The sequence below is a fragment of the Solea solea genome, chromosome 5 (assembly GCF_958295425.1).
Source record: "Solea solea chromosome 5, fSolSol10.1, whole genome shotgun sequence".
Classification (NCBI taxonomy): Eukaryota; Metazoa; Chordata; class Actinopteri; order Pleuronectiformes; family Soleidae; genus Solea; species Solea solea.
The window spans coordinates 31,475,957-31,500,510 of record NC_081138.1 but is presented as its reverse complement, the minus strand read 5'-3'; the positions used below and the strand labels follow the sequence as shown (position 1 = coordinate 31,500,510).

The 24,554-nt window shown below is 42.5% G+C and overlaps 2 protein-coding genes across 4 annotated transcripts in view; both read right to left on the bottom strand.

Annotated features, from left to right (window-relative positions):
* The window catches only part of dpy19l3 (dpy-19 like C-mannosyltransferase 3), a 38,589-nt gene extending 29,641 nt beyond the window's left edge, over positions 1-8,948 (bottom strand). Inside the window, exons 1-3 of one of the 3 annotated variants that reach the window (XM_058628547.1) lie at positions 8,749-8,948; positions 7,552-7,678; positions 6,076-6,203 (exon numbers count right to left, since the gene is read on the bottom strand). In XM_058628547.1, coding sequence (XP_058484530.1) covers positions 6,076-6,203; positions 7,552-7,669 — 246 coding nt within the window. In that variant the 5' untranslated portion in view covers positions 7,670-7,678; positions 8,749-8,948. Of the gene's footprint in view, positions 1-836; positions 1,920-6,075; positions 6,204-7,551; positions 7,679-8,748 lie in introns of those variants that run through there. The other 2 variants (XM_058628545.1, XM_058628544.1) reach the window with 2 other exon arrangements.
* Positions 8,949-9,869: 921 nt separating this feature from the next.
* On the bottom strand, positions 9,870-23,981 carry znf507 (zinc finger protein 507). The gene is made up of 7 exons (XM_058629444.1): positions 23,864-23,981; positions 18,403-20,583; positions 18,063-18,180; positions 17,853-17,961; positions 15,795-15,899; positions 14,762-14,896; positions 9,870-14,203 (listed from the first exon to the last, which is right to left on the bottom strand). Exons 2-7 carry the CDS (start codon positions 20,578-20,580, stop codon positions 13,780-13,782), a joined length of 3,069 nt encoding a protein of 1,022 aa, XP_058485427.1. The 5' UTR covers positions 20,581-20,583; positions 23,864-23,981; the 3' UTR covers positions 9,870-13,779.
* Between the last annotated feature and the right edge of the window lie 573 nt (positions 23,982-24,554).

Here is a 24,554-nt window from a genome sequence, read left to right as displayed (position 1 = left end):
ACATTAAGCTTATGACTTAGTACTTAAACTGTCCCAATGGAGTATTTAAATACCACATATATGAGCCAAATATTGCATTATTATGCACAAAAATTACATCCCATAATTTATATAATTTCTTCAAAATCTGACTGAAAAAACTGAAATAAATCAAATTTCTGTCGGACTAACATGTTTACATGTGTTTTTAAAGTCAGAGTTCAGTCGCTTTTCTTTCTGACGTTGCGTAAACGTACTGACTGAGTTCCACTGGGAGGTAAAAACCATCTGCAGAATTCTTTATTTTAAAAAAATCCTATTCTGTTAGTAAATTGTTCGCACAGCTGTGCTGTCTCTTTGATTGAGCCGTGCTTTGACTGATTTTTTTGGCAGCCATCAGTCGCAGGATTCATCTCAAAGTCTGTCAAAGTGTTTCCACGGCGTTATCGTCTCACAGACATTTCCACGGATCTCATTAGAAACCAGAACATATCACTGAGTGTTATTATTATTATGATCCGAGTGAAGTGAAGTGAAGCTCATCCCTCATTAAAAAGGGACCATAAAACACAGAGTGGACATAAAACTGACTCACTGGCTAATTTACACAGAGAGAAACACAATAACACAGCTTATTATTGTGCTGAAATATAAACATAAAAAAACACGACATGAAAACAAAAAATGTCCCTCTAGCCTTTAGCTCCGCCCCCTACAGACACACCTCCATGGCTAAAGACATCTCTGGACATCCAACAAACAGACTGACTGCCAAATAATGAGCAGCAGTAATCGGACGATGAACCACAGACTTCATGAAGTCAGAAGTTAGAAGCAGCACATTTATGAACTCGTACCATGAGCTGAGAGAACCACAGCAGATTCTCATGTATGGCATTAACACACCAGGCCTGGATCAGCCCCAACACAGCAGCCAGTAACAGCCCTGCTGCCATGGAAACACACCGTCGCCGAGGCCACAAAACGTCTGAACTGGAACCAAACTGAGGAACCTTCTCCTCCCGCGAGGCACGAGACCTCGCCGCCCTCGCCATCGCGTCACCGCTGCTTCTCCCCTCTGACGCTGCATCTTGTAAAAAGCCCAAATTATGACGTAGCTTGTTCGGCTTAGTTCTCCTACGGAGATCCATAATCCCAAAGTTCTTGGATCCTTTGATGAGATGATTTTAAGGTAGATAAACAACAGAAGCAACGTGCTCCTCCTGGGCTGAGCAGCAGAGCTCGTCCAAATCCATTACAGCAACAAATGTAGATGCAGCATGTTTTATTTTCCTTTCTTTTCCTTGAAGTCCGTCCAAGTAAATTAGCCTTTTAATCACTTCAACTTTCTTTGCCAAAACAAATACGGCAAAGGCTTCGTTCTCTGAGGGAATAAGCGGCAAAGTTTACTTCCCACTTCTTTCTTCCGAGTTTGCCAGGAGCAAAACCAGCCTCGGCTTCTCACCAAGAACTCTGACGAGACGACTAATCCCCGGTTTACATTCAGGTCAGAGCGAAACAGCCCAGTTAACAAGTTCACACATGGATTATTCCAACGAAAACGAGTCCATGTCTCTGGAAACACGAGTCCTCTCCTCGGTGTTTGTCCCTCATGTCTCTGAGGTGGAAATCCAAGGTTCAGTCCAACGTTCTGGGATCTCTCTGCTCCGTGGATGACCTTCAACCTCCACGCTCGACACTTCACCCAACAAATCATCCACAACATGAAGCTGCAACAACAACAGGGCGAGCTGTAAATATCTGGAGCAGACAGAGGGAGCGGGATGACGAGTGGTGACCTCTTGTCTGAGAAAGCACACAGGGAAACAGTCAAAGTGAGGGGGGGGGAGAGGGAGCCGCGCGGGGAGCATGTTGGAATATCATTCGGAAACATTTGTCAGAGGGTTAGTGGATCTGGAACCAGCGTCGAGCTGTGAGCACATGTCTGAAATAAACTCCTCGGGGCAGCGGCACCGATGTGGATATGACTTCACACCTGATGAATTCAGGAGAACAGATGAAGTCAGCGCTCCGAACACCACAGCGTGTCACGGGGACGCTGAGGCTGCGTGTAAGAGACAGGAAGAACAACTCTGAGGGATCGTTGACTTGTTTCCTTTAAGTGTGGCTGTGTGAGGTACCAACACACACTCAGCTACGGTTACCTCATAAAATCCACATCTGTGTGTGACATTTACGTGAAATTCCTTTCTATTTCGCAGAAACTTACGATAAAATAATGATCAGAAACACGTGTTTTTACAACAGTAAAGTAAACATGCTTATACATGCTGTAAATGATAAGAACGCCTACACAAGATAGTTTAAGAAGACGTTTGTGTCTCACACACCAAACCACATAGAGAAAATCAGTGATTTTAGCTCACACAGGAGCTGCTGGTCCTCTGCTGCCTCGTGTGGTCACTTTGTGTCACTGTGGTGAATCTGAACAAGAGGATTTCAAACACTAAAGTCACAAAATAAGACATTTAAACTTAGTGATGGAGGCAGCAGTGGATCAACTACTCCTGTGTGCTGTGATGTGAAATCACTGTTTTTTTGTATGGGCTTTGGTGTGGGAGAGTGAGCGGTAACAAAAACCTTTCCAATCAGACAAAGAGAATCAGAGGCAAACATATTCATAGAATATTTCACAGCTAAGCTGACATGGACTTTATGAGGTAAGCTTTTAGTTAGGTGGCAGGAGCCATTTTCACTAGTGAGATGAAGCGTTGGTGTCTCAGGCTGGCAAAAAAACAAACAAACAAAGACTACAGTACAAATCAGTAACACACTTATACAATATATATATATATATATACACTCTCCACACCCAAGCATGCGAGTATTAAAGTGAGGGAGACAGTGAGTCTATAAAGAGCAGGAAATTAAATCCATCCATCTCAATAGCCCAGGGAGAAACAGCCCAAACATCAACTGGCACAGCATCTGAATAGTGTGTCAGCTGTTCACTGCACCACTGGCTGTGGCTTAGAAATGAGTGTTTTGTTCTCAGACTTCAGACCATGACTGAGTTGGCTAAACATGAAGATTAATCCCCAACTCTGGCCACTGAATCAGCACTTCTTCCACCCCAGGTACGCTTTTGGGCCAAAACTGAGCTTTGGAGAAAGAGTCACAACATAAAACACTAACAAATCCGGTAAAGTGTAGTGAAGAATGAACAGAATCTGTGTTAACTTTTATTTTGTGAGAGGACTTTAAGACTTTAGTGATCAGGCCAAACTGCAACCGTCCAAGAAAAGTCATTTTTCTGTCAGGATATTAAAACATATCATGAGGTTTGCAAGCGCAGCTGTTCACTCCTTCCATCTATGGGATTTATTTTTCGCTCCATGATGTGGCCGCAGGCAAAAAGCCTCTTCCAACATCTGAGTGTGGAGGTTTGTTTTTCAGCACTGGAGTGCACTTCTGTGTCTCTGATCTGCCCAATGTTTCTGTACGTGATTCCAGCCAGCGCTCGTAAACGTGCCGAGAAACTGAGGCAGCGTTTTAAACATACAGTATATAACTGACTTTTCTCACACACACACACACGACACAGAGGTGTTTCCTCAGAGCTCCTCGTACGAAAATAATAAATAAAGCTTCTTGTAGAACAACAAAAGATGAGCTAAGCTGGGTGATGTTTTTTTACATCATACAATATGGATATACATCAGGTTTATAACTCAAATCAATATTTCTGTAAGGCTGGTGCTGATACAGCTCGTAAATCATCTGTGTATATGTTGAGTCTATATCATGATATATGAGATTATGTGGATATGAAGGTCGTTTCTCTGGACTCATGAAAGGTTTGAGGGAAAATATACTGCAAATACACTGTAAATACACTGCAAATACACTGTAAATACACTGCAAATACACTGTAAATACACCGTAAATACACTGTAAAATACACTGCAAATACACTGTAAAATACACTGTAAATACACCGTAAAATACCCTGTAAATATACTGTAAATACACTGCAAATACACTGTAAATACATTGTAAATACACTGCAAATACACTGTAAAATACACTGTAAATACACCGTAAAATACCCTGTAAATATACTGTAAATACATTGTAAATATACTGTAAATACACTGCAAATACACTGTAAATACATTGTAAATACACTGCAAATACACCGTAAATACATTGTAAATATATTGTAAAATACACTGCACATACGCTGTAAATACACTGCAAATACACCGTAAATATACTGTAAAATACACTGCAAATACATTGTAAATACACCGTAAATACATTGTAAATACACTTTAAATACGCTGTAAATACATTGTAAATACACTGTAAATACACCGTAAGTACATTGTAAATATACTGTAAAATACACTGCAAATATGCTGTAAAATAATATATGATCTACTGATCTTTAAATATAAACTTATTACCTTTCACTTCAGATAAAGCCATCACAGATACTTTTGATATGATATCCACAATCTAAGACCAGATCTTGTCTCCTGTCACCATATATACTGTATATACAGTAGATATAAATATAATATCCATATATTGACCAGCTCTGACTCTCTAACTTTACACTGTTACAGCAGCAAAAACAGTCAAAGGTTAGCTTAAAAAAAAAAAAACACTTAACCTTTTGTTTTATTAAGAGAAAACAACAAACATTTCACAAATCTAATGATTTAATGATCAAAATGATTAAATGTCTTAGAGGTAGGACAGCAACTCGTGACTATTTTCTAAATTGATTGTGATTCTAAAATGTCTAAAAGTACCACCAGAGGAAGCTCGCGTACCACCGGTGGTACACGTGCCACAGTTTGAGAACAAACTATATATATACATACATACATATATATATATATATATGTACTGTATATAAACGTTATAGTGTATGTCACCTTTGTTATATTACCAGGGAGAGGCAGTGGTGAGTGAGCGTACTGTTGCTTTAATGAAGCTTTTTATTGCAGTGTGTGTGTGTGTGTGTGTGTGTGTGTGTGTGTGTGTGTGAGATGAACTTCACTGTCATGATAAATGACATTCATGAGTCTGACTGTGTTAATGTTGACAAAAACACTGACCTTCCTCAAAAACAGCATTTCCACACTCACTGGACTCAGTGTGATTGTGACACAGACTCACTGATGGCATTACCAGAAGGAAAGACTGCACACACACACACACACACACTCTCACACGTGTGTGTGTGTGTGTGTGTGTGTGTGTGTGTGTGTGTGTGTGATGATGTCAGCCAGGAGCCATCTTCAGTGGGAACATTTGGGGGAAATGTTCTCCAGGCCTGTAAAGTGACCTGCATTCATTATATATGAGAGCACCTGTCTTTGCCCTCACGCGCACACGCACACGCACAAGCACACGTGCACACGCGCACACACACACGTGTTCTTTATTGCTACCAACAGGCTAACATGCCAAATAATGAGCGCTTCTTTATATCCACCAACAGACTGACTGCCAAATAGTGAGCTGTGGAAAGATTTTGTCAAGGAAACAAAGACAGGAAGTGCCGCACGTTAACAGAAAGTTACTTCCACAGAGGGAGGGGGAGAGAGGGGGAGAGAGGGGAGAGAGAGACTACGCAGAGACTGCAGTGAGTGTGGAAAAGCCATCAGTCCACACTTCAGGGGTTTATGATGTGTTTGAGGATTATTTCAGAGGGAGAAAACTGAATAAGTGGACGTTTGGCTTTTAAACAAACGCTACATTTCCTTCTCTGAACAAGCATGAAAACTGAAGTGATTCTTTTTTTTCAAAGAAACCCAGAGATACTTTCCATGAGTAAATGTGGTCATGTGATGTGGCTGATGAGTTTCACACATGGACGTCAAAGCCCAAGATAATCTCACTATTAAAGTGTCACATCCTTCAGACTCAAACCTCAGCAACATTTCATTCAATTCAAATATTCTCCATTATTCGATGAGTTTGGTGCATAAAATATCAGAAACTTTTCAAACCTGGAAACGATGATGTTCTCAAATGTCTTGTTTTTGTCCTCAAACCAAAAATGATTCAGTTTTAATGAAGTCGTCATGAATACGAACTTTAACAATGTGATTATCTTACTTTGATGTTGGAGAACCACAGGTCGTTCTCGTGCAGCGTGGCCACGTAAATACAGCAGAGGAGGCCGAGACCGACGGACACGGACCAGCCGACAGACGTCCAGACGATGACCGTCCATGACCAACCGCCTGTGGAAACATCAGCACGTCATCAAGGCGTCGTTTGACACGTGGAGCGTATTTGAATAAAAAGGATCTATTGTTATATATTAATATTACACCTTTTACTGATTTATATCTGACAGAAACAGATGTTTGTATGAGCTGCTGACAAACATCTGATCAAAAGGAGCATCACAGGTTCTATTATGAGGTTTTATGTTGAATATAGAAGACTTTTACATATATATATATACATGTGTATGTATATATATATATATATATATATATATATATATATATAGCCGAATATACATATATATATATACATATATATCACAATATAAGTCAAGTCAATAATAAGTCAGGTTGATAATAATATGGATATTTCTGGGCTAATATATGGATATCATATATATATGTATATATATATATATATATATATATATATATATATACATACACATGTATATATACACATACATATATACACATATATACTACATGGATGGTTAAGGGACAAACAAGGAAGTTAAGAGAAAAACATTGATGTCAAGGGGTAAATAAGGACACTAAGGGTAACATGGATGTTAAAAAAAAATGCTGTTAAGGGAAAAAACATGTAAAGAAAAACTTTTCCTGATTCCAGAGAAACTAAATGTGTGCAGATTAAAATCCACATAATCTCATTTATCAGGATACAGACTAAACATATACACAGATTATGTATAAGATAATAATAATTCATATTTATGGCAGTAAATAAAGTTAAAATGTGTGAAACGCAGACAGAAAACGTTTGTTTTGTTAGTTTTGTTTTTTCCTCTGAGGACAAGAGGTTAACAAGCTCAGTGAAATATGAATAAAAAACAAACGTGACATTTGATTTATAAAACACACTGGATCTTTGCTTCCTGCTCTGCGCCCACAGCAGGTCAAAGGTCAGGCTCAAACACACACACACACACACACACACACACACAGACCACAGGCCTGGAGCTGGATCTGCCTCACGCATGCAAGAGTTGGTATTATGGTCTGTATTTCTATAGAGCTTTTCTAGTCTTGATGAGCTGCTTTACACTACAGTTTTCACCCATTCACACATTCATTCACCCATTCACACGCTGCAACTAACACACTCACTCTCTCACAAAAGTGACTTCAACTTCCACCAAAGTCATTTTCTGGTCACATTCTTGTACTTTTACCCTTTAAGATGCTTTGTACAACACTGCCCCCTGCTGAGCAGACTGAGAGTGACACACAGGTCATTACAGTGTAAGACCTCTGGTTTAATGGATTCACACAGATGTCGTCGTTGTGTTCAGAGTCTTAACTGGGCTTTGTTTAAGTTTGTGTGGCAGACGTCGCTCACCGTGCAGAATCCTCTCTGGACGACGGTCGGTGCAACAGTCGGACGTCTGCGACTGAAGCTCGGCAGTGGGCGGAGCCTCTTTCACTTTCCCGCTCTTCCTCTGACGCAGCACAGTCATGATGAAACGCTGAAAACACACAGGAAGGAAGCAGCAGCAGCAAGTGATGAGTCACGGAAAGAACTGTGGAATTAGATTTGTGTCAACACTTTAATGAACGGAGCAAAACAAAAATTAACCACAATCAAAAATACACTCATTACACATACACTAAATGCACTGTGGTTTTTTGTTTGTGATTCTGACCGTGGGCGGGGCTTAGGAAGATGCCTGACTTAAACATTGCGATAATATCGTACTGACTTAAACACTGTGATAATATCATGTTGTGACTTAAATATCGTATCGTATTGTGACTTAAATATCGTGATAATATCGTATCGTGATAATAAAACTGATTACTGTGAAACAAATATGACAAAAGGTGTAATTAACAGTAAAAGTAGCTGCGTTTGGGTGGAGTGGCTCAGTGGTTAAGCCGGTACCCTGTGTGCGAAAGACATCATGGTCGCAAAGGTCGCAATTTCGACTCCACCCCTGGCTGATTGTACTCAATTCCATTGTAAGTCGCTTTGGATAAAAGCGTCTGCTAAATGACATGTAATGTTTGTACGACTGGCAGCGACAGATGCAATGGTCTGGATTTTGTCGCGTTGGCCGGGCTCAGCAGTGCGATCGACGCGGTTGGCGCAGCAGTGCGCCCTAAAATCGCGTTTGGTGTGAACACAACATTCTAATCCAGATTTAAGCGGCGTTCCTTTGACTGAAAATCGGCCCCCTAAACTCTCTTCCTGGGGCCCCCCACAAACGCCCCTGACTTCAGCGGTCTCACACACGCGCACGCGCGCGCACGCGGAGGCCTGCCGCTGATGCTACACCAGCATCTCCATCTTCCGCTGCTGTCGCCGGGGGAACCACGGAAACACACGCCGACATTAGCAGCCTGCTCCCCGGCTACACAGCGGTCTCTGCCGCCGCGGCGGTTCTCGAACGTTCGACAGTGAGAACGACGTCACGTCAGTGTGATGACGCAGCGTCAACACAAACACACACTGCTGTTAGTGACGTCAATATGACGTTATTGTTTCTTTCTTTCAGTCTTTACGGTGAAACAAAGAGACTCGATGTTAAAACCTCACCCTCTTCTACAGCAGCGGCGGGAAGCGCTCTCTCTCTCTCTCTCTGTGTCTATGTCTCTCACCCTCCTTCTCTATCCTCCTCACTCTTTCATTTATCACTCATCCTGTCATTCACACCCTCCCGTTAAAATTCTATGGTCGCTCAGCTTCTTCTCCACACACACACACACACACACACCGGGTTTAACCCTGACCGCGGAACAGAACCGGAACCCACGAGAGTTAATAAAGCTGCCTTCAAAATAAAAGCACAGACGTGTTATGAGATTCAAAGGGGCAGGGGAAAGCGCTGTGTTCCAGTTGTGGTCAGATGTCAGAATTTCCGAGTTGGAGGTGACATCAATTGCAGTTTGCAGTGTGTTCCAGTTGTAGTCGGAAGTGTTATTCCAAGATGGCTGCCACACATGCACCAAATACTGCGTAGACCGTTGTAATTGACTGGTTATGCTAACCGCGGCTATAGCCCGAGATACGTTTGCATCCGTTGTGTTTTTACCAACTTCTCAACTGGAACGCGGTCAACTTGGAGGTCACATCACTCCCAGTTCCGACATCCGACTAAATTTGGAACGTTGCAGTTTGAGGGGTTTCAGAATAAAAGTGCATGCACACACACGGTGTGCTGAAAGATTGAGAAGAAGAGTGAGTACAGGTTTTTAAGTGTGATTGTATGAGGTATAGCAGTGGGTTCCAGTTGGCAGTCGGAATTTCCGAGTTGAGAAGGCGTTTTTGGAATTTCTGGTCAAAATAACGCCCCCTACAGTCAGATTTCCAACTCAGAAAGCCGGACTAACGTCATCAACCAAATCACCCAAGTGGCCACATAAAATCTAATTTATTAACTTTATATTGATTATTTATGTTAGTGTATCATATTCACTCCTGGGGAAAAAACTTAACTTTTTTTAAATAAAAAATAAACTCTTTAGAAGATAAATTTCAGGAATAAAAATGTGCATAAAAAATAAAATGTACAGGGGTTTTGAAGTTTCTGAAGAATTTTGTGTATATATATATATATATATATATATATGGACTTCTATAGATGATATGTATATATGTATACATACACATATATATAATAATTAACAGGCACAAATACGACCAAAGACAACGTCACATCTCATTATTATTATTATGATTACTCAGTCTTTATTACCAAAAAATACACTGGCAAAAGTAGTAACAACGATACTGCCTATGACGTTCTAGAAAATAAATAAACATGAAGCAAAGCTCACGCTGTTGTCAGACACATTTCCACATTTACATTTACGCCCGGTACAAAACTGCATCGAGTAAAAACACATTTGTTTCCACCTGCTTTGGTTTTGATTCACACGACTCGTTTTTTCAGTTCCCTTATAAAAAAAACACACAGAGTAAAATAAGAGCAGAAGATACATCCAATCCAAAACCTGTTTTTTTTCCTCAATACAATTATTAAAAAATATACTTTATCTTTTTTAAGAAAAACAGTCAGTTTTCAGGTTCAGCTGAAATATGTACAAATTGAGCTAAAGTAGCTTGTACAAGTAAAAATGACTCGATTCACATACTTGGTTTGTTGTTTCTCTGTCCACACCACGTGTTCTCACCAGGGAAGCTGTAACGAGGATAGCCTGGGGCTCTGAGCTCAGACGGGGCCCCACAGTGAGCACAGAACTTTTTTAACTAAATTTAGCACAACATTCAAACTCAATTTTACAACAAATTTGCCAAAGAAATCATTTCATATTTCACTTTTTTCTCTTCTCTTAACAAATGGATGTTCTGATCAGTTTCACTCCACAATAGAGAGCATCAAACACGTTCATTTGCTAACGAAGCTGACTGCTATCTTACAAGTAATGGGTGTCTGGCTAATGTAGCCGCTAATGTCAAACACTGAGGCCACAGCTTCTGCCTTCAATAGCCACTAATGTCAAATGTTAGCAGCTACAGAAACTGGTTCCTGTAGCTGCTAACATTTAAGCCCGACGCCACAGCATGTAGCAACATTACCCACTAATATCAAATGTTTATGCTACAGAAACTGGTTGCGGTAGCTGCTAACATTTAAGACCAATCCCACAGCATGTAGCAACATTAGCTGCTAATGTCAAATGTTTATGCTACCGAAACTGGTTCTAATATCTGCTAACATATAAGACAGATGCTGCAGCATGTAGCAACAGTAGCTGCTAATGTCAAATGTTTATGCTACAAAAACTGGTTGCGGTAGCTGCTAACATTTAAGACCAATGCCACAGCATGTAGCAACAGTACCTGCTAATGTCAAATGTTTATGCTACAGAAACTGGTTGCGGTAGTTGCTAACATTTAAGAATGACACCACAGCATATAGCAAAATTAGCTGCTAATGTCAAATGTTAGCAACTACAGAAACTGGTTCCTGTAGCTGCTAACATTTAAGACTGACGCCTCAGCATGTAGCAACATTAGAGCCGCTAATGTCAGACATTGATGCCCCAGCATGTTGTAACATTAGCAGGGTAGTATGCTATTGTCAAAAACCAATGTTATGGTGTTTGGCTATGGAGGCTGCTAACATTAAGCATTGATGCCACAGGGTTTAGCAGCTAGCTGTTGTGAGGACATGAAAATGAGCGACTTTGGCGCCCTCTTTAGTGCATCTACTGTAGCAACATCTACTCGACACCAAACAAGCAGCAGGGTGGGAAAAAGATAGCTCCGCCCCACTGGTGAAAAAGGGAAAACAATAATTTTTTAGCAAATCTGGAAAATTACAAAATTAAGTTTGATTATTGTACAAAATATATCACAACTTAAAAAAGAAAGGGTGACATTGCTGTGCTGTTTAAATAAGCTTCAGTCACTCACTGTGGTTTTTAACCTAAGGCCCCTGAGGACACCCGGGCCAGGGGCCCTGTAGTCCCTTGAAACACCCCTGTCCCTACTGAGGTGATGAGGATTTTTGCTCCCACTGCAACAAACTGTCTGGTAATTATCATTAAAACATGGATCCTGTTGTTAGAACATTTCATTTCTTTTTAACTTTTCACTGGAATAAAACCTGCAACCAAAAGGCACAAAAAACAGACAAAAGAAAATTCTTCCTAAATCCTGTCGGAGGTCATTTCTTTGACATGACCTCATATGGCACAGACTAAACGCTTCTGACGTTGTTATAGTTTTTTAACACTGTTTGTGTGTTTGTTATTCAAACACAAAACTGAAGTTAGCTTAGTTTTGTAAACGACTCGCTCTCCCACACCAAAGTCCATAGAGAAAATGAACGATTTTACACCACAGTGCAGAGGAAAAGTTTCATCTGTTAATTCAAAAGTTTTTAGATTGTGAATTCTGTGTTTAAAAACTTTCCTCTCGATTGCTGTAAGTGGGGTAAAGTGACCACACGAGGCAGCAGTGGACCAGCAGCTCCTGTGTCTCCATGAGCTTAAAACGCAGATTTTCTCTATGGAATTTGGTGCAGGAGAGTAAGCGATTATCAAACTTCATTTCAGAGTGAGAAAAATCAGTCATACAGTGAGATAAAGCCACAAACACATTCTTAACATATCACAGACTTCAGCTGGCTATGTTTGAGTTTAGTTTAGTGGCAAATATCAGTGGACTATAAACAATTGTACGATACCTACACTGACCCTCATAAACGTGGGCTCACAGCACCAAAAACCTGCTCTCAAATATCCAAGCAAACGGACTTTACTTCCCTTTGAGATCATTCTTTTGTCACTTTCTCTTTCATAAACAACCCAACGAGTAAAATTACAGTCATTCATAACAATATATATATATATAAAAAAAATACAAATAATATTGCCTCTTTAAAACTGGCATAACGGAAACTAACATGCACGAGAAGCTGATAAATATGACATCGTGATGTGGTGATGCGAGTTTCGTCTAGACGTGTACCTCCTCGTGGACGAGGCTAAAAAATTAAATACGTTAAATATTACAGTAGCAAAAGAGAAAGAGAAAAATATAAAGAAAAAGAGCTGCCTTTATAAGTCAATAAATGAACTCCAGAAAAATGAGCGACACTGAACTGAGGGATCGTGTGGTTTTGGTGAGGTATGAACTTTGTCCCTGTTGGCAAACAGATTCGTCCTATTTCTTTTTTGTTGACATTCCTTTAAGTGAAAAAACACCCGCGCCGTTTTAAAGGTGCGTTCACACCAAACGTGTCGAGCGACAGAGAACTGCTGACACAAATCCTGCTAAAGTCACGCCAAATAACCATTTTTAATTCAGTTGATTAGAGTTTTTCGTATTGAAATGAACTCTTTTTATTTAAAAATTTAGCAAGAAAAGCACGGGTGTTTTCACGGACATGGTAATGTGTGTGTGTGTGAACGCACCGCGGCGGCGTCCACTGTCGACCTCGAGGTCAGGAGAGATAATGAAATACTTTTGTGGACAGCAGGTTTGTGCAGGCGCACAGGGGTCAGAGGTCAAACGGAGACCGCATCCACACAATTTTAAACACGTTTTTTTAAATGAATAAATTTTGTTCCAGATGTTTTTTCAGCCCCAAAAAACAAAGAATAAATGTGGATTTAATTCAGTCTTTAGCTGAACTTGTCATAAACATCTGCTGGCTTTTATTTTGAAAACCCTGGAGCTGAATCTTAGTCTGGCCGGTCAAAAACAGAGACTTTCTGATTGGATAAGAAGTCAAATATCAGCTGTGACACTAATTTGTGCGAGGAACCTTCAGATCATGATTATTATTCCATCTCTTCCGGTCATTTTTAAGAAAAAAATCTGCACGGAGGTTCGGGCTGGAGAAAAATGCGATGCTGGCATAGTGCCCGAACCCCGTGTGTTGCACCAGGGCTCTAGGGCGCCCCCCTGAGGTAAAAACCGAGCCATGAATTCCCCAATACTTGGTGGGAAGATGGTACAGCCCCAAGACGAACAAAAGAGTCAATAGGAGCCAGGGCATTTTGAATTTTGGTGTCTATTTTGGCGATTTGTGGAGCTATATTTATCATTTTTAAATGAAAACATGGTCGTGTGGATGTGGGTAAACATCAGGTCTCACTCTGCTGTTTGGAGGCTCTGCTGGACGTCAGCCTGCTGCTGCTGCTCCTTGTTGAGGATGATGCTGATGATGTCTCCCTCGTGCTCCTTCATGTGCTCCATCAGCCGCTCTTTACTGGTGGACTCAAAGCCACAGATGCAGCAGCAGAACAGCAGCACGCAGTACTCCATGCCGGGGCCCGGTAAGGGGGCGTGGCCCGCGCGCGAGTCACTCTCCCGGGAGCTGGGCGAGTCGCCGGGCCACTGTGACGGGTCTGAGGTGTGTGTGTGGAGACTCGCGGAGACGTCCGCAGTCACGTCCGCTGCTGCTGTGGAGAGCGTCGGCGTCGGCGTCGGTTCCACTTGGACCTTGACTTTGTCCTGAGGAGCTTGAGCCACCGTGGGGCGCTCTGCTGACGACTCCGGCAACTTCGGAGGAGCTCTGAGAGAAACCATGGACAGAGTAGAGTTTATGTTACTGTAAACCAGTGGTTCACTAACTCATTTCATGCACATCACGCAGTTAGAAAGATTTTTCCAAAATGAAAACTTAAGATAACACACACACACACACAGCTGGTCCTCTGCTGCCTCGTGTGGTCACTTTGTGTCACTGAGGTCAATCTGAACAAATAATTTTTAATGCCAAACTGTAGATTAAGACATTTGAACTCAGTGATGGAGGCAGCAGAGGATCAACAGCTCCTGTGTGTGTGATGTTAAAATCACTGATTTTCTCTATGGGCTTTGGTGTGGGAGAGTGAGCGGTTTACAGAACGTCACAAAACTTTAGAAAAGTCTGGCTAATGGTGAACATATTATTAAGACTGTGTTGAAGTGTTTGCATTCAGAGTGAGAGTTCAGTCTGACAAAACCTGAACGACACCTTTAAGTTTCATAATGCAGATGTGTTTATTGAGCAGAACCTACAGTAGAAGACACTGCCTGTGGTTTGTGAGTAGATTAGTACAAATACAGACATTAAAAACCACCCGTTTACCTGCTGCTCTGGGAGATGGCCTCGTTAATGGCTTGGTTTACTTGCTCATAGTTGTAGTTCTGGTCTCCAGCGTGCTTCCACATGTGGGACTTGAGCGACGGCGGGTGACTGCACACGTAGCCACACAGAGAGCACCTGGAGAGGAAATGTAAAAAGCAAAGAGAGAGAGAGTGAGTGAGTGAGTGAGTGAGTGAGTGAGTGAGAGAGAGTGAGAGAGCGAGCGAGAGAGCGAGAGAGTGAGAGCGAGAGAGAGAGAGAGAGAGAGAGAGAGAGAGAGAGAGAGGAGATCAAGTCAAAAGTTGATTTAATTTGTTTCTGAGGTTCTACTAATCCTTCTACTGCCTATCCAGGAGAATCATCCCAAATCAGAGAAGACACTAATCTTCAGAGATCATGTGTGGAGGAGTCCAGGGGGCGGGAATAGGATTAACAGCACAGCAGTGAAGTCGTGTCAAAATGAAAGTCATTTTAAAGAATCAGCCTGAGACAGAGAGGATCACTCTCTCCAGAGAGAACGAGAAGAAAACGCATCTTAGTCACTTCACAAAAGACTCAGCTGATGAAAATCTACGTCAGCTTCAGTCGACGATATCTTAAGAACATGATCACGTCTTTGTCTCACTGTGAAACTGAGGGATTTTAACATCACACACACACACACACACACAGAAGTTGTTGATCCACTGCTGCCTCCATCACTAAGTTCAAATGTCTTATTTTGTAAAATTTGGCATTTGAAATTCTTCAGTGACACAAAGTGACCACACGAGGCAGCAGAGGATCAACAACTCCTGTGTGTGTGATGTTAAAATCACTGGTTTTCTCTCTAGACTTTGGTGTGGGAGAGTGAGTGGTTTCCAAACTTCAGTTTCCTGTTGGAAAGGTCTGTGTAACAGTGAGATAAAGACGTGAACACGTTCTTTAAATATCGTAGACTGAAGCTGAGGTTTCAGCTACAACTGGTTAAAACTTGTCTTTTTCCCCTTACCTCACTGGGGGTCATATTCCCATCATGCATCTCTCTCGCTCTCACCTGTATTGCTCCAGCAGCTGCACGGCCTGGTGCTCCTGAGGATGTCTCCTCATGTGGCTCTTCAGACTGTTCATGTTGGTGGTGGCAAAGTCACAGCTGCAGCACCTGAGAGACGACACAGAGCACACGGGGACTTTAACACAGACGCTGCTGCTGATGCTGATGCTGCTGCTGCTGATGCTGCTGCTGCTGCTGATGCTGCTGCTGCTGCCACCCGTCAGGGTCAGTGTGTGTTTGCTTATTTAACAACTTTTACCCTGAGGGAAGATAAAAGATTTACAAAACAAAAGAGGAAACTGCTGCTGCTTAAAAAGAAAAGGGAAATTTAGATGAATAAATAAAATAAACAAGAGTTTTTCTTCTTTGCTGAACTTCACACGTCGCGGCTGAAAGATGAAAGTGGACTTTTATTTGCTTGGAGGCAAAAGGTTCAAACATTAGGACTCAGATATTTGAGCTGTGGTGTGAAATAAATCAAATAAAGAGTAAAAATTGACTGAGGCTGGAATATTAAACAGAGACTCTGAGGGAAAACAAACACTCACTGATTATTTTTATCTAAAACTACGTGACTTTTTGCAAATATGAAACACATCCACGTTATTATTATTATTCATTTATTTTGAATATCATTGTTATGCAGAGCAGACGTTATCAGACGTCGTTCTGTTAAAAACATTTTCAAATGTCACATCACATTTGGATTCTGTCCTTTTCCCCTGATGAAAAAAGACAATTTACTGAAAGACTATAATTATAATCTTGTGACAGTTTATTTATTTTTTTAAAGTGGCATCTAGATAAATATAAACTACAGGTTTAACTTAAATTCATGTAATTATTATTATAATATTAACATGGTCTTTGCATTTGTATGAAACAAACTTACTTCAGTGACATTTACTGTTGCACAAGTCAATCCCTCTTATTTGTGTATGTTTTACTTTGTTTAGAAGAAAGTGATTTTTCTCCTTCATGTTCTCACAAAACCTGGATCTTTAAAAATGTATACGTGAAAATAATTCACGGCAAATGGAAAACACAACATCAAATAGTGTGTGTGTATTTTATTGATTAACCGATGAGTTGTTTGGTCCAGAAAATGTCAGAGAATGTTGAAAAATGTTTGTCAAACTATGGAAACAATGATGTTTCTCAAATGTCTTTGTTTTTGTCCACGAAATAAAATGATTGTTTGAATGATTTCTTTGTTTTATGGCAAAGAAACACACACACACACACACAACATCACACACGTACAAACACACACACTGAGTGAGGCTCTGAGTGTTACTGGCCCTGCGCTGCCATCTAGTGGTTGTTTCTCTGAAGGACGAGTCAAGATTATTGGCGTTCATGTAAATGAGGTTGTTTATGACGTGATAATAAAGTTTTTGTCCTTAAAAGTGGGAAAAGTGTCTCTAATGATGACAGATGCTCCTGCCTTTTGTGAAATTCACAAACTTCCCAGGACCAGTGAGAACACTGATGCACACAATTGAAGCACTTCCAATGACCCATGTCTATTTCAGAGGATTTTCAAAAACTTTCACGGTCCTTGAATTTATTTTCAAATTCAAGGAATTCAAGGACCCATGGGACCTCGGAAGGGCACAAGAGCAGTAAGAGACATTTTACCTCAACTTCACTTCTTTACTGCACAAAATTCAAGCACTTTCAATGACTTTCAATGTGTATTTCAGAGGATTTTTAAAAACTCTCAAAGGCCCTGAATTTTTCTTTTTGTCAAATTCACAAACTTTCAAGGACCAGTGAAAACCTGACACACATATTCAAGCATTTCAATGACTCGTGTCTACTTAGGGCAATTTTCAACAACTTTCAAGGGCCTTGAATTAAATTTTTTCAAGGATTTCAAGGATATCTCACAAGGAGGTTTGACCTGGAATTTACGGCAAAGGAGGATGACGTCACCAAAATAAACAGAAATATGTTTTTCTATGGATTTAAAGAGTGTTTTGAACATTTTGACTACATACAATAATAATAACATTGTTTTCACGCAGAAATGCCACACAGTGTGTCGTTAAGACTCACCGATAAGGCTTGTCGGAGTTGTGAATCCGTCTGTGGTTCCTCACGCCGACGTACGTGGAGCTGGTGTAGTCGCACACGTCGCACTTGTACGTCCTCTGCTGAGCACAGTCTGTGGAACGACAGCACACACGTGACACGACAGTGAAATCTACAGCGTCGTCGACAACATCCGCGTCGACGTATATGACGACAAACACGCGTGTTATTCACCTTCGTCTGTGACTCGCTCAGCTTCCTCCACTGTGGCTGCTGCTTCAGTGACGGCTGTGAGAGAGAGCACGTCACCGCTGAGGCTGTGCTGCTCGCGCTCGTGAGTCCTCAACTGACTCTGAGTGAAGGAAGGAAGGACACACACACATCACATTCAGTGAAGCAACATGCAGAGTTTTTGACAACTTATAAACAACTTCAAAAGTCACATACTGTAGCTTTAAACCTGTGCTAAAATGAGTCAGAGTGAGGGAAGACATTTTAAGAACATGTTTGCCACTTTATCTCACTGTTACACAGACTTTTTTAACTGCTTCCTGTCCCACACCAAACCGCTCACCTTATAGTGGAAGGCATCTGGACACTGCTTGCACTGGTACATCCTGGTCTTGCAGTGGTGGATCATGTGACTCTCCAGGTCCACGCTGTCGGCAGCGACGTGCTCACAGATGGGACACTGGTACGGCTGCCGCTGCCTGTGGACGCGCAGGTGGTGTTTGATGTAGCCTTTGCTGCTGCTGCTGTAGCGGCACAGGCGACACCGGTACGGCCTCTCACTGCCGGCGACGTAGTCCACCAGACCGCCGCCGGGGGGCGCCGCCAACCCTTCCATACCCGGGATGGTGCAAACGTAGCTGCCGGCCGCTCCGTTGCTCGCGACCACGTCTCCGTTCTGGAACTGTGCATTGTCCTGCAGTTCTCTGAGGATGTCCTCGTCTGACGTGTTCTGGTCCGAGCGCTCTCGGAGTCTCTCGATGACGGTGAGCAGCGACAGGCTGATGCCAGCTTTGGTGGCGGGCTCCTCCTCCTCCTCCTCCTCCTCCTCTTCTTCGAGGTCCAGACTCCCCAACTCCTTCTCTCTGCCTCTGCTGTGAAGCTTCAGAGCTGCCGTCTTTCCTGCGTGTGGAGACTTTTGTCCGCCTGTGTCCAGCTTCTGGTCCACGTTTGGACACAGGGCCGTCTTCAGGTTTCCCTTAGTGCTGGACATAAGGAGCTCGGTTGTCCTCATGGGCATGGCCACCAGCACCTCTGCAGCCAGCGAGTGCAGACGGAGAGACTCTGAATGTGTCCTCTTCCGTGCGGCCGGTGGGACGCTCTCGTCTCTCGGCGAGCTGCTCTTTAAGGCGCCGTCAGTCGCGTCTTCGCCGCAGTCCTTCACAGCGACCACATGGTGCAGAGCGTCCTCCTCCGTGGCCAGCAGACCCTGGTCCCTGTCCACATCAGGGTCCAGAAGAAGCGGGTTGGCAGCCATGACTGAATCCTCGGCTGAAGGGAGGCGTTCTACGATGACGTTCATGCGTCCCGAGCCGTTTGGACTGCCGTTGATGATTTTCTGGGCTGACGACAGTAAACTGTCCGTGACAGCGTGACCTTCTCTTTGTGTCTCCGCCTCCGTCCTCACCTGCACCTCCATTAAAGCCTCCTCTGAGGTCCGGTCTTCTCCTGCTGCTGATTTTGGACTCTGAGCGCGATTAGAAGCGGAGTGGTAGGCCACCTCCTGTTTGCCGTCAACACTCAGCGGCACACAGAGCTGGAGTTTGAAGCCCGCGGGAAGCTTCTGCACGCTTTGCTCTGTCAGCGCTGGGGGGAGGACGACCACTTCCTCTCTGCTCGCGGCGCTGTTAGCAGCAGCCTGGGCGTCCCTCGCAGCTTGAGCGCCGTCCTCGTCCTCAAAGATGGGGTACGAGCAGTCGACCAGACCCGCGTGCTTCCAGGCGTGAGTCTTCAGCATCCGCTGCTGGCTGCACACGTAGCTGCAGATCAGGCAGCGGTACAGTCCGTACTCCTCGTAGCTGTACCACTTTGTCTTCTTCTGCTCCTGGGAGGCGTCCGCGGAGCTTCCTGTGACCTCGTCCTCTTCCTTCCCGACGCCGTACGAGTCCGACGGAGGCGGAGTCCTCTTCAGGTGGTCAAAGTGCAGTCGTACGTGCGCCTCCAGCTGCTCCTGGTCTCTGGAGGTGAAGTGACACTCGGAGCACATGAGGATGAGGTCACTGTGCTGCTCGTTGTGCTGCTTCAGGTGTTCTTTGAGCAGAGGCAGCGTCGGGGAGATGAAGGGGCAAAGGCTGCACTGATAGCACGTCACTGTCCGCCGGGGGCAGCCCAAAACCTCCGTCAGCATCACGCTGTTGTTGTTGCCGTCACCGGCGAGGACATCGTTATAATCCAGTTGCTCCTCCTTGATGCTCTCCTGCTCGATCTTTACTTTCTTAGAGGGAGAGCTTCCTCGGCTCCGCCTCACGCCGTCCTCACCCCCTCCTCGTGCGGGAGACGTCAGCTGGAACGCTCTCTTCTGTCCCGCGGCGGTGCAGCGGCGCGGAGGCTGCTTCTCCACGATTCTGCTGAGCTTCTCGATGACCTGGATGAGAGAGTCGGACGCTTGCTTGTGCTGAAAGATCGGCGAGGAGTTCTCCTGACTCTGGCTTTGAGAGGTGGATTCCAGCAGCACCGATGGAGCGGACGCGGCGGAGGAAGAGGAGTGAGTGGAGAGTACGACTCCGTTACTGATCTCCTCCATGACCTGGCAGACAACAGAGACAAGAGGGATTCATCAGATGTTTTCCTTAAAAGGGTCATTCAAGAGGAACTAAATGCTTCCTGCTGCTGCCACCTTGTGGTAATAGAAGCTTTTATATAGATGCAATCATTGATAAACATCTGTTCCGTATCTTTTCTTGTCTCCTTCTTATCTTCATGAAATTGATGTCATCTTAAGTTCATGTCTACCACATTTTTTTTAAACATTAAAACGCCTTTTCCTACAAGAAGTTTGTAAACCACTCACTCTCCCACACCAAACCTCATAGAGAAAATCAGTGATTTTAACACACACACACACACACACACACACACACACACGAGCTGCTCATCCACTGCTTCCTCCATCACTGAGTTCAAATGTCTTATTTTGTTAATTTGGCTTATGAAATCCTTTGTTCAGATTGACCTCAGTGACACAAAGTGACCACACGAGGCAGCAGAGGACCAGCAGCTCCTGTGTCCCTGCAGATAAAATCACTGATATTCTCTATGGGGTTTGGTGTGGGAGGGTGAGTGGTTTATAAACTTCAGTTTCCTTTTGGAAATCTTACTGAATAAAATACACATCAACTTAAATCAGCAATATCTTAAGCATATGTTTGTTGCTTTATCGAAAAATGGAAGTTTGTATGTACATATACACATATATATGTATATAAATATATATATCGTATATTAGACAGTGTTGTAGATTACAACCACATCTCATACAACCACACCTGAACTCTCACTATAAGATAAAATAAAAACATCATTAAAGTTAGTGAATTGTAGCTATTAAGTGATGTAATGTTTGCGACACATTATTTACTAAGTGTCTCGTGAGTTATTGACCAGCTGTTCACAGGAAACACTGAGCGACACTGCAAACAACTAAATGATCACCGAGGGAACAAATCTCTCTGTTTCAGAAGAATAACATTTTTGAGGACAAGGGTCAAGTGCTGTCTTGTGAGGCTTTTTTTGGATTTCCTGTCATGCCCAAAGAATATGGATAAGTAGTTAAATCTAACGGATAAAAGGCTTAAATCAGCAACACAGACTTACCCGATTAACTGAGAAAATAATCGACAGATTAAGAAAATAATCCTATTATTCATTTATTTGAATTTCTTTCTGAAGTGATAATGATTATTTTATCGTTTCTTACGGTTTACTGTTGAACAAGAACAAAAGAATCACTAAATAAAAAGGCCTGTTAACACTTTGACCACGTGTGTTTGTTTACTAACTGAAGCCTGAGGTTACACTCCGTTCATCACGGTTAATCCCACACTTTCCTCTTTGTCACTTTCTGACCACGATTCACCTTCCTCTTTTTTCCCCACTTCTGCTTCTGTGTGACAATATCACAGAGAGCAGGAGACACTAAACCACAAACAGGAACTGTGTCCTCATATTAATCCTGGACACAACAATGATTGACTTTGATGAAAATGTCTGAGTAAATCAGCTCAATGAAGAAAAGATGTTGGAGTTTATCACCGTGTGCTGCTCACACCGCTCTCAGATGAGCACCTGTTATGTCAGGGTCTAAAAATATTACACCCACCAGGGTTGCCAGGTCCCGGGCTACTTTGAAGGCATTTAAGTGATTTGCCTGCTGCTGGTGGAGTAAACCTGTTGTGCAAACCTGTTGTGCAAACATGACAACGGCAAAGCGTCACAAAAACTGTATTGTGTTCCAGTTTCAGTGTTTATAAAGCAAAGAAATCTCTCTTTTACACTCAATTCTTCAACAATCACACTTAACACAGGGCTCAACGTATAAAATCTACATTAAATAAAGAACACGTTCACGTCTTTATCTCACTGTTAGACAGACTTTTCCAACAGTTTATGAACCACTCACTCTCCCACACCAAAGTCCATGGAGAAAATCAGTGATTTTAGCTGGCAGGGACACAGGGGCTGCTGGTCCCCTGCTGCCTCATGTGGTCACTTTGTGGGACTAAAGTGACAAAATAAGACTTGTGAACTTAGTGATGGAGGCAGCAGTGGATCAACAGCTCCTGTGTGCTGTGATGTTAAAATCACTGATTTTCTCTATGGGGTTTGGTGTGGGAGAGTGAGTGTTTTACAAAGCAACACAAACCTCAGGTTTAAAGCAGGAAAAGTGAGTCTCATGATGAGATAAAGCAGTAAATCATTATTCTTAAGATATCACAGACCATGTACCACCCTTTATGACCAAAGTCGAACCTTGACGCAGACGTGCTACTATACCTGGTGCCACTCCTGCCACGGTCTTCAAGCGTCCTGTGTACCTAATAAATTGGTCAGTGAATGTACGCGTCAGTACTTTACACACCCAGGCCAGTCCTAATAAAAACCCTGAATTATCCCTTTGATATTGTGGATTAGAGGAGGAACTGTTTACTTTGGTGTTGGGCTGCAATGATTAATCCACAACTACTTTGATAACTTTAGTAATAATTAAAACAAGCCCTCGGGAGTTCTCAGCTTCTTAAATGTGAATATTTCCATATAACCAATAAGATATCATTTAATCTCAATCATTTTGGTTTGAGGACAAAAACAAGACAGATCAATGTTTTCTGGACTTACTTCCTTAGTTAATTGAACAAATCAATAAAAACTAAATTACAACTAAGAATTTACAAAAAATAAAAACTAATACAAACTAACTTTAAAAACAAAAACTATTACTATAACCTTGCTGAAAGTGCTCGGCCTCTTTGTATACTATATCTTATTTATGATAATACAGTGTGTGATGAACTTAATCGAAATATTAAGAAACAATATTAATTTGCACTTATTTTTCCTCAAGCCCAAGCTAGACACTCAGTGGCCCCTGAGTTGGGGGGTTTGGGTCACTCAAACCTGGCAACCCTGTCTGCCCCACACACACACACACTTCATCCCTCACTCTCAACTCTTCAAACATGACTACAATCAAAGAACAACACCGCAACAACTGTGCCTAATTTACTGGCTAACTTAACGCAGCTGCCGTGACGTCACCACCGGCAGACGTTAATGACGCTAATAAACAAAAGTAAACAAAAAGAACAGGGAGGGAAAGCGAGCAGCACACACACACACACACACACTGTTAGCTTAGCAGTTAGCTGTCCCCCCCCCCCCACACACACACACACACATACATACACGCTAGTCTCACACTGTTGCTAGCAGCAGTTTCTTGTCTCACACGTACAAAGAGCATTTTATTGACACTTCCCGTGAGTGAGTGACGTAACCAGACGTGAGCGTTTGTATAAAAACATACTCACTGTCACGCGGACGCTCGTGGCTCTTTGTCCTCAGCGCGTAAAACAACAAACTACGCTGTTAGTTTTTTTTATTCGTTAACCATAAAAAGAAAAAGTGGCCTCCCCTCTCTCCCACATTGCAAAATGGCGAGGGTGGAATATCAGTCACGTGACTTCGAAATGTGGGTCAGGTGACCAGCGCGGCTCAGCCAATCGTCGCGTGCCGCTACGTTCAAGTGCTGCTCGTAAAATAGTTCAAACTGGACTATGGTGCGTTTACGGGCTTTAATTCACTCGGTGGTCACTCTATTAGGTACACACAGGGCAGTGGTCAGCAACAGGTGGCCCGTGGGCCGAAACTGGCCCGCCAGCATCAGATGATTTACACAGTAAACGAGGGACGAATTCAATTCAGTTCAATCTTTATTGAATATTTTTTAAAACAATATTATTTTGTTGATTCCATGTATTTTTTTTATCCATATTTATATTATTTAGTAGATTCAGTATAAAATTGATTACCAACACTGATACAGATATAAATACTAATACCAACACTGATACAGATATAAATACTGATACCAACACTGATACAGATATAAATACTGATACCAACACTGATACAGATACTGATGCAGATACTAATTCCTATATTGATACAGATACTGATACCAACACTGATAAAGATACTGATACCAACACTGATACACAT